The 9,189-nt window shown below is 39.1% G+C and overlaps 1 protein-coding gene across 7 annotated transcripts in view; it reads left to right on the top strand.

Annotated features, from left to right (window-relative positions):
• The window catches only part of YOD1 (YOD1 deubiquitinase), a 30,429-nt gene continuing 21,240 nt past the window's right edge, over positions 1 to 9,189 (top strand). For 5 of the 7 annotated variants that reach the window (XM_053209626.1, XM_027074568.2, XM_053209628.1 and 2 more), the window contains exon 1: positions 405 to 544. Coding sequence is in view for 2 of the 7 variants with exons in the window: in XM_015079963.3 (XP_014935449.1) it covers positions 202 to 544; positions 1,598 to 2,301 (1,047 nt within the window). In the remaining 5 variants the exon portion in view is untranslated. Of the gene's footprint in view, positions 545 to 1,597; positions 7,555 to 9,189 lie in introns of those variants that run through there. The other 2 variants (XM_015079963.3, XM_027074567.2) reach the window with 2 other exon arrangements.

Here is a 9,189-nt window from a genome sequence, read left to right as displayed (position 1 = left end):
CGCAGAAGGCACCTCACTCGTTCGACAGGTAGCAAAGCCACTTGTACTGGAGTAACAGGGATAAATCTTCATCCTTTGGCTCCTGCAGGGTTGGCGGCAGAGAATTAGTTGTCACTTTAAGAGAGTTCGCGCATCTTAAAGTGCTAAAGCTTACGCTACACCAAAGTATCGCGAGAACTATAGCCACTGCGATTTCTCGCGATGTTTGGCCCTGCAAAGGGTGGCCATTTTGGAGTCCACCCGGCGGCTGGTTGCCCCGGCGGCGTTTGCCAACCCGCTGCCGGGACCAAAGCTGGCCCCACGGGTGTCTGGCCTGCGGGCAGCCGGACCGACACGATGTGGCGGCTCCGCTGCAAGGCCAAGGACGGCACCCATGTTTTGCAGGGGTTGTCCAGCCGGACCCGAGTGCGGGAACTCCAGGGCCAAATTGCCGCCATCACCGGCATCGCCCCCGGCTGTCAGCGAATCCTCGTAGGATACCCGCCCGAATGCCTGGATCTCAGCAACGAGGATACCATTCTTGGGGATTTGCCCATCCAGTCAGGTAGGGAATCGAGGTTGGGGCCAGGGAAAGTCCTGGGAGGACGGAGAGGGGCATGGGGGAAACAGAACTGATCTAGGCAAGGTAACTGTGGGTCTGTTGGGGGTTTTGAGGACAGGGCTAAGGATAAATTAAGGAACGGAGAACTCTGACGGAGGCCGGGGCAAGTATCTAGCAACTCTTCGCCCACATACCTGGTTGAAAGAGGGAGGGAGGGCCCAACCCGTGTGAGAAGCCCAAAGCCTCGGGGTCCCCCCTTCCTCAATGTGCTTTCTGGTCTGCCTCGAAAACGTCTCATTCATTTTGTTTTTTTCTGAGTCCACAAACATCCAAAAAAAAAAAATAATAATAAGGCCTATTTTCTCTATCCTGATGGCTTTTTCTCCTCTATCCCCCCCCAAAAAAAAAAAAGAGCAGGTCTGAAGGATGCAGAATACTTTTTTTCGCTTTCCTGGTTGGTTTTTGCAGTCACCTTCACGTAGAGCTCGTTGTACTCATTTTAGAGTATGCTTTTACACATCCACCGAAGGCCCTTTCAAATTCTAAACAACAGCAGTTATTTCCGTCGGCTATTAAAACTTGAACAGCAATATTGACCATTAAAAGCTTTCAGTTGTTGTGTCAAGGATCCTGTAAACACTAAACTGGGTAGATAAAATGTTAAGCTTCAGAGGACAAGAACCCCCCTAGTGGCCTAGTCTTGGGTAAACGCCTTTTGGAAGACGAGTGCTTTTAAAATGCAGAGAAGGAGCATAAGGAAATTTTGTTGTTGAAGTGTATCTTTTCATGTAAGTATAAAGGTGTATAACCAGGGCTCCTTAATTGGAATGCCCCCTCAAATGTTTTTCCCTTTGGTCTGTTTTTGTCTTTATGAAGACTGAGGAACAAGAGGTGTTACCGATCACTTGTTTGCAAAGCTGTATTCTCCCCAGTAACCCAGTTTATCTTTTTTTTTTTTTTTTAACTCTTCCTGTTCGTAATTTGCAAACTTGGCTATGAACAACGGATTTCATCTATAATGTCTCTGCAGTTCTGGCTTTGTTTTATTTTTAACAGGCGACATGCTGATCGTTGAAGAAGACCAAACCAGGCCCAAAACTTCACCTGCATTTACAAAACATGGTGCTCCTAGTTATGTCAGGGAAACTTTGCCCGTGCTTAGCAGAACTGTGGTCCCAGCAGACAACTCTTGCCTCTTTACCAGTGTATACTATGTTGTAGAAGGAGGAGTCTTGAATCCAGCTTGCGCCCCAGAGATGAGACGCCTCATAGCACAAATTGTAGCAAGTGATCCAGACTTCTATAGTGAGGCAATACTGGGAAAAACAAATCAAGAGTACTGTGACTGGATCAAAAGGGATGACACTTGGGGAGGAGCTATTGAGATATCAATTTTGTCCAAATTTTACCAGTGCGAAATCTGTGTGGTGGATACACAGACAGTAAGAATTGATCGTTTTGGAGAAGATGCAGGATATACCAAAAGGGTCCTGCTTATTTACGATGGCATCCACTATGACCCGCTTCAGCGTGTCTTCCCTGACCCAGACACCCCGCCTCTGACCATTTTCTCCTCTAACGATGATATTGTTCTTGTACAAGCACTGGAATTAGCAGACGAAGCTAGAAGAAAGAGACAGTTCACTGACGTAAACCGCTTCACCCTGAGATGCATGGTGTGTCAGAAGGGATTAGTCGGACAAGCAGAAGCAAGGGACCACGCCAAGGAGACAGGCCATACCAACTTTGGAGAAGTGTGATCTATGCATGATGAGGACTGCCGCCTACTACCTCACAGATCCAGAAGGCTCTGGGTTTTCCAATAAGCTATTCGTAACCCTGAAGAACAAAGGAACACAATGTTCGAACCATCTTTTTTAACTTAAAACCACTAAGACCCTGAAATTCCTTGTCAAGATTAAAAATGAGTGTGCAAGTTTACAGATGTGTGTCTCCAGTGGTGATACATGCCCTTTTTCTGCTGGGGTGACAGACCAGGTGGTCCTTGCCACTTACTGACACTCACTGGAAGATTGAGTCCTAGTATTATAAGCTAGCACCCAGCAGCTTTAACTTGTAGAAGAAAACAACTGTGTATGTTGGGTAATGCGGAAGGCCTCACGTGAGGCCACTGGACATCGACCACAGTGTCTCCATAATTGAGTCCTTTTAAAAACTCTGGAGTAATAATTTTCTAAATTGTGCATCGATTCCTCAAATGAAGATACACAGAGTTGTCAAAACTGATTTTATATTGCAATTTGGTAGACTTTATAAATGTGTACTTAACCAGTTATAAGTACATTACAAGCAATTTTTACAGGGATGAGTCTGTTCCTTGAGAATGTTACCTAAGGAACTGGTAGTACCCAATTTAGGATTTCTAGTGTATAAAAGGAGAATGTATGAGGGAACAGGTGCCTGAGCAGCTTACTAAAGCTTTAAAAGACCGTTGGCCTCGTGTTTTAATGCAACTCATTTATTGATGTTTGTCACATTGGATAAGAATTTTTAATTAAGCAGGGTATTTATTTGTAATTGAAGTTTCTTGTATTTTGAGTGCTTGATTTTTTTTTTTTTAATGATTTATCTGGAGGGATTCACTCTCCTCAGCTTTTTCTCCAACTCCTAAACAGTCTTCATCTAAAGGGATAATGCTATGCTTTGATTTGATTTTTGTGAGATCTTTTCTTACCTACACAGTACTACTTTCATGCGAGCCTTATCTGACCACTAATGCTCTTTTGAATAATTTCACATTTCCGCAAATTAGCACTTTGCTTATCTACTATCTTTTACTTTGACTTTTGAAGAGTTTTAAAGTAGCGGGGATAGTAATGTTGAATGAATTTGTTTCACTTCCAAAATATGACCGTTTTTAAATCCTTGCCTTATTCAGCTTTTCTCGGAATTCTGCTTCCTAATATTAGATGTGTACTCTTTTGCTTGGTGGGCTGACCTGCGAGGCACACCCTCTAAAATTAGCTTCACCATGAGATCTTCCAGATAAAAGTTTCCTACCTCTTTTCTTAATTCTTCTGAAGATCAGGGATGCTAAATTATAATTTGTTATGTATTATCTCACAAAATGTGAAGAGGTTTAATGTTGTGACGCTTTGTTATCTTGGTCTCATTTTTGATGAAGTGTCTCACTTAGAATACCAATGGAATATTTTAAAGCACTTCTGTCTCTTTCAGCTTCTCTTCTTGGCAAATGTTTTAAAATTGAGATTTACTTTTAGCACTTCACTTGGTGGAGGTGGCCATATAAAATTAGGAACATGGAAACAATTCAGTGGACAAGTTCCTTTAAGGAAGAATTCACAAAGTATGCTTGAAATCATTAGGTGACCTTTCTTGAGTACCTTTTTAGTGAATAACTACTTTAGGCATTGTAAATTATGGTCAGTATAACTTAAATTAAGTGTTGAATTTTCTATTTTACTGAGCCTTAAAATAGCACTTGTGAGCTTGAGATACTTAATGTTTGGCAATCATACGACGTACAAATGAATATGTTTGAAGATCTCTTTGCACCTGGCTGTCATCTTGGTCTAAAGATTTTTGTATCTCTCATTTCCCCAGAAAATAAGTTTAAAACTAGAAGTTACGAGAATACCCACTGGGTAGCATCCATCAAATTGAGCTTTACACATCACCATTCATAAAGCTTGCCTTCTTAGGTACTTCAGAAGCCAAATTTGACATTTGCTTACTGGGATTTTAGACAGGTTTATTCATGCAATAAATATTTATTGAGTAATTTATAATATCCCAGGCATGTATTGATATGTGTCCCAGCATAAAATTCTGTCACTTTAAGATGGAGTGTATCTTATCTATGTTGGATTAACTTAACAAATAGAAAGAGATAGAACCTGATAGTTCATAAAATTAAACTCCTTCATTTTTAAGTGTTTTTGTTTGCATATTTAAGCTTATGCTTTTATACAAAGCAAGTGTCAAGTATTTATTCCAGGGATCTTACTCTATTTTACCTGTTACATAGGTTGTCCATTCACCACTGGACACTGATCACTCTGTCAAATTGCTGTCAATAATGAGTTATAAATTAACCAGTTGCTGAAATTCAGCACTAGGACTTGAATGTTCTGATCATGGAAAATCCAAGATGATGCATTGTTTGCGGACAGTTTGTTTTAGTTATGGAGGAGTAAAAACCCAAACTTGTGCTCATTCTAAACTCAAGCTTGTAAACCTCACAGAATTTAAAGTTGTTTTTTTGGTTTTTTGTTGTTTGTTTGTTTTTTTTAACTGCACTTATTGAACTCTTAAAATCAGTTTTGGGTGTTGTTGTTTTTTTACTGTTTTATTTATTTTTGAGAGAGGGAGATAGGATCTAAAGTGGGCCCCACCTGACATTCGTGTGTCCGATGTGGGGCTTGAACTCTTGAACCGGGAGATCATGACCTGAGCCAAAGTTGGACGCTCAACCAACTGAGCCACCCAGGTGCCCCTTGAAATTAGTTTATAAATGTGTATAAATTCTAATCTTCAGAATTTTGAAAACCTATGGGTTTTAGTACTTGCAACAGGATCAAAAGAAACTTTCTCTTCAATTTGCACGTGAGCAGAATGAAACCCTTCTTCCTCTTTATTCAGTTTTTGACTGCCATTCAAGAATATCTTTTTAATTAAAATGAGGATAGTTTACCTTCGTGGCTGAATGAATGAGGACTGTGCTTTCCTGTCCCCCACCCCTTTCTCTTATTCTTCTTTCCCTTATTCTTCTTTGGATTTAGAGATTCGGTGTGGGAGCATGAAGATGCACTTCTGGATAGAGTGATTTCAGAAATAAAAATGAATACCCCTAGGGATTTGGGGATGGGATAGCCATAGAAAGACATCAGGGTGGCACATCTTGTGTTAATCATTCCTAGTTGATTTCTTATTTCCCAGGAATGAAAAATGGGCACAGTCGAGTGGTACCCTTGAAAGTTTGGCTGCTGGTCAGCGTGACCCTTTTGACAAAACTAATTTAATCATGCCAGTTGATTACTCCACGCTCAAGTCCCAGCAAAGTCATAATCAGGAATGCGTTAATGTATTGTCTCTCTATAAATGCCCCTAAGTGCCCACGCCTAATTTACTTATCCAGCATATTCTTTCTATCCTACGTAGGCATTAATTAAAACATGTATGTTGCAAGTTGCCATAACTAAATGTAGTTTTTTGTCTTTTTAATTAGAATGGGGAGTATGTAAAATGAGAGTAATTTTTGTTCTTTATGGATCAGGTGGCCTTCCTAAACTTTCATATGTTAAGATTTATGTTCTTTCATGTGTTGAGACACACTTATTATTTGCAGCACTTTAAAAGATAGGAAGTAAAAGTTTACATGTTAGCCCTCTCCAGGGTTCTTGTTAAAGACATTAAAATATAATTCTTGAGCTGCTAACGGTCAGCTCTTAACATTGCCATCAGTGTATGCTGTATCCATCCAGTGGTACAGCATTCTGGTGTTTTGATAACAGTGCAACTTGATGTCCGTCACTTGGGAGCATGCTGTGTGGCCTAGCATTCAGAAAGTTACCTGTTTCTATAATGTGATTGTTCTTTATCATTCATTGTACGGTGCAGTATTCAAATTTATCCTTGTAGCACAAAGAGGACTATACCAACTTAGAAAAGATTAGAATCTTAAAACTCTTCATTTGTTGCTAAGCAAACTTATTTTATGGGAGCTGATTTTTTAGCCTTAAATGTATCATTTTTAAGTCTAAAGTGAAACACTTTATTTGAATAAGCTGGTTCATTAACCAGAGATGTTTCCAGATTAAGAGTTTTACAATATTTCAACACATGTAATTCGTCTTAGAAAGATTATAAAAGTTGCCTGATTGTGGGAATGGGTTTTATTTTTTTTTTCTTTTCCAAAAATTAACGGCATTTTGTTTACAGTGCTTTGAATATTTGACTTTGAAGAAACTACATTGATATTGAATTGTGGGGTGCTGATTTAGGTAGGTCTTGGTCCATATGAATTTAAAAGAGATTGCTATTTTAGATTAAAAAGAAAGGGGGATAAAGTACCACTTATCACAGAAGAGATCCCCAAGTGAATCCTTTCCTTAGTTGTGAATTATGCTTTTTGAAAAAAATTTCAAGCAATGCCTTTGTGTCATCCCAACCCTCCTCACCCATTTCTTGGCATAGAATGTAGCAGGGCCATAACTGAGAAGTTTGTCATTAATGTATAAAACCATGAATATGAGCATTTTGCTATGATGCCTTTTTATACTTGTTTTTTAAAAATATCCTACATGTAGTAGTTTAGGGATGTGAAGATACGATTTGGTTAAGTAGTAGGTAACAGGCTAACCTAAGAAAGGTTTAGAATTTCTACTAAGATTACATGAGACTGACTTTATACATGGTATAGGATCTGTAGTTTGTTGTCGCCCATAAGTTACTGAAAAGGACCAGGGCACCTAATTCTTGGCAGTTTTCCAGTTCACCTTGGTGCCATTCATGACTCAAGCTGTTTACAAGCTGTTTAGCAAAGAGTAATTTTTTTCCCCATTACAGAAGTATTGAATTCAGCTGAAAATGTGGACTCAACATGTATAGCTTGTCAAAAGGGATAGAGAATGATAATAGTCCTGTATTTCCTGTATTAATGGAGTAGAGGTGGAGATTCCTGAAGCAAGAAGGAAACCACAAGATTGTCAAATTTAGAGCTTAGAACATGACTTGAAAAAAGTAGCAGGAAAGGGCAAACAGAAGAGTTTGTTTCTTGGCATATTTTTGTTCATTAAGATGGACAGTGTTTTCTTAAAAATGTTCTTTTGTCTGTTTGCCAGCATTTTTTTTTTTTTAAGTTAATGCACTGCTGCTACCTGGGAGATGTCTGATTTCATTTTGTACAACTCTTATGTGATTTTGCCATTGTCATTAAGATGAATTGATTTTATTTATGAGGTCCATGATTTTAAGTATCTAAATGCTGTATGAAGTGACTTGTTTTGAAGGAATAAATGAACTGAAAATATTGTTGTCTGAGCATATTTTGGGGTGAATGCAGCAGGCCGGTGGACAGCCATGACACCCAAGTTGCATGTTTATTACCAAAAGCTGATAATAGTCCACTGCTTTGAGGAGGGTGCCAACATCTGCTGAATCTCACTCTGTGGGTGGAATCTTAATGACTTTGACCGGAGAAACTAAAATGTTTCTTCTTAACACCAGAGGGCATTTGAAATTTTCCTTCCTTGATTTCCCAAATTTTCTGGTATGCAATCAGCTCCTGAAAGTTGTTAATTCAGTGTCTGTTGCTGAGCAATTGTGGGAAGGCTAAAATGTTCCCTTTCCACTTGTCATAGACTGAGATCTACACTGCAGCATCCCTGTGGGAGAATTTATTTAATTGTTGACAATTTCAACATTTAAGCTTATTTCAAACAACACTGGAGTTATTAGAGAGCTCTAGGACCAGAGTTTAGACTTGAACCATTTCTCCGTTCCTTCTCATTGAAGCTTAAAAACTATGGAAATGGAACCATAATATAATCTAATCAATTTGTGGGAGATCAGGATACATCCAAAGAATAAGTCAGGACAAACCTCATTAAAAGGTTTGTAAAGAGTCTCATAAACTATGATGGCAGCTTGTGGAATAATTAACTGCACCCATAAAGCAATACTGCTTAAAGTGTGTTTCTCTTATTATCTGGTAACTTGTTAGAAATGCAAATTGTCAAAAAGATCAACAATCTGTTCTGATTCTGATGTATGATACGGTTTGAGAACCAGAAGTATAACCACAGTTAATTAACTTCCAGAAGACCTCTGATGGCTGATGTCAGTCCTTTGTCCTTGGTTTCATGCAGTCCCTTTTCATCCACTACTTAAAGACAGTTACTAAATTTACAGGTAATATAAATCCAGAAGGGACTGATAGTCCAACGAATGACCATTCAAAACTCTTCAACAGACTGAAAAAACCCTAAGATTGGATATTCATAAATGTGAAGCCCTGCCCCTAACTTCTAAATCTATTATGTGAGTCCAGCATGGGTAAAAACTGGTTTTGTAGTTGATCTGATGAAGAAATAGCAATAATATTTTACCTCTAATCTATCCCAGCAGGGCAATGCGACTGGGCCGCAGAAACAGTTGCATTTTAATAGTTAAAAGGTCTAGAAAAAAAGGAAACACTAGTGTTCGTGTAAAATGCTTTAGTCACATTGCACTGGGGGTTTGGGTGAGGGTTTTACATGGAAAACCTAAGGAACGACTGAAGTTTGACAAAAGGAACTGGAGATCCTTACCTGGATGAGAGATCGCAGGGCGATGTGACAGCTTCAAATTCGGGGAAGTATTATGTGGAAGATGTAGATTTATTCCTGAGGCTCTAGACGAAACAACTCAGACCAATAAGGAGTGAATATTGCAAAGCAAAATTTACCATAAAAACCTAACACAAATAGAAAGGGATGCTTTACCATGAAAGCTCAAGTACTGTGATCTAGCCTCCTGCCTTGTGAGAAATAGAGCTACAAGTCATTAGGTCCCTGACATCTTGGAAATTTTGTTTCAAGTGCTAGTTACATGAAACGGATACAAAAAGAACTTCTTCCCTAGAGGAAAATCGATTTTTTGTTGTTGTTTCCTCATTACCCCTCCCA

The sequence above is a fragment of the Acinonyx jubatus genome, chromosome E4 (genome assembly GCF_027475565.1).
Source record: "Acinonyx jubatus isolate Ajub_Pintada_27869175 chromosome E4, VMU_Ajub_asm_v1.0, whole genome shotgun sequence".
NCBI lineage: Eukaryota > Metazoa > Chordata > Mammalia > Carnivora > Felidae > Acinonyx > Acinonyx jubatus.
Note: the sequence above shows the minus strand (reverse complement) of the source record. Positions and strands in the feature narration are given on the sequence as shown.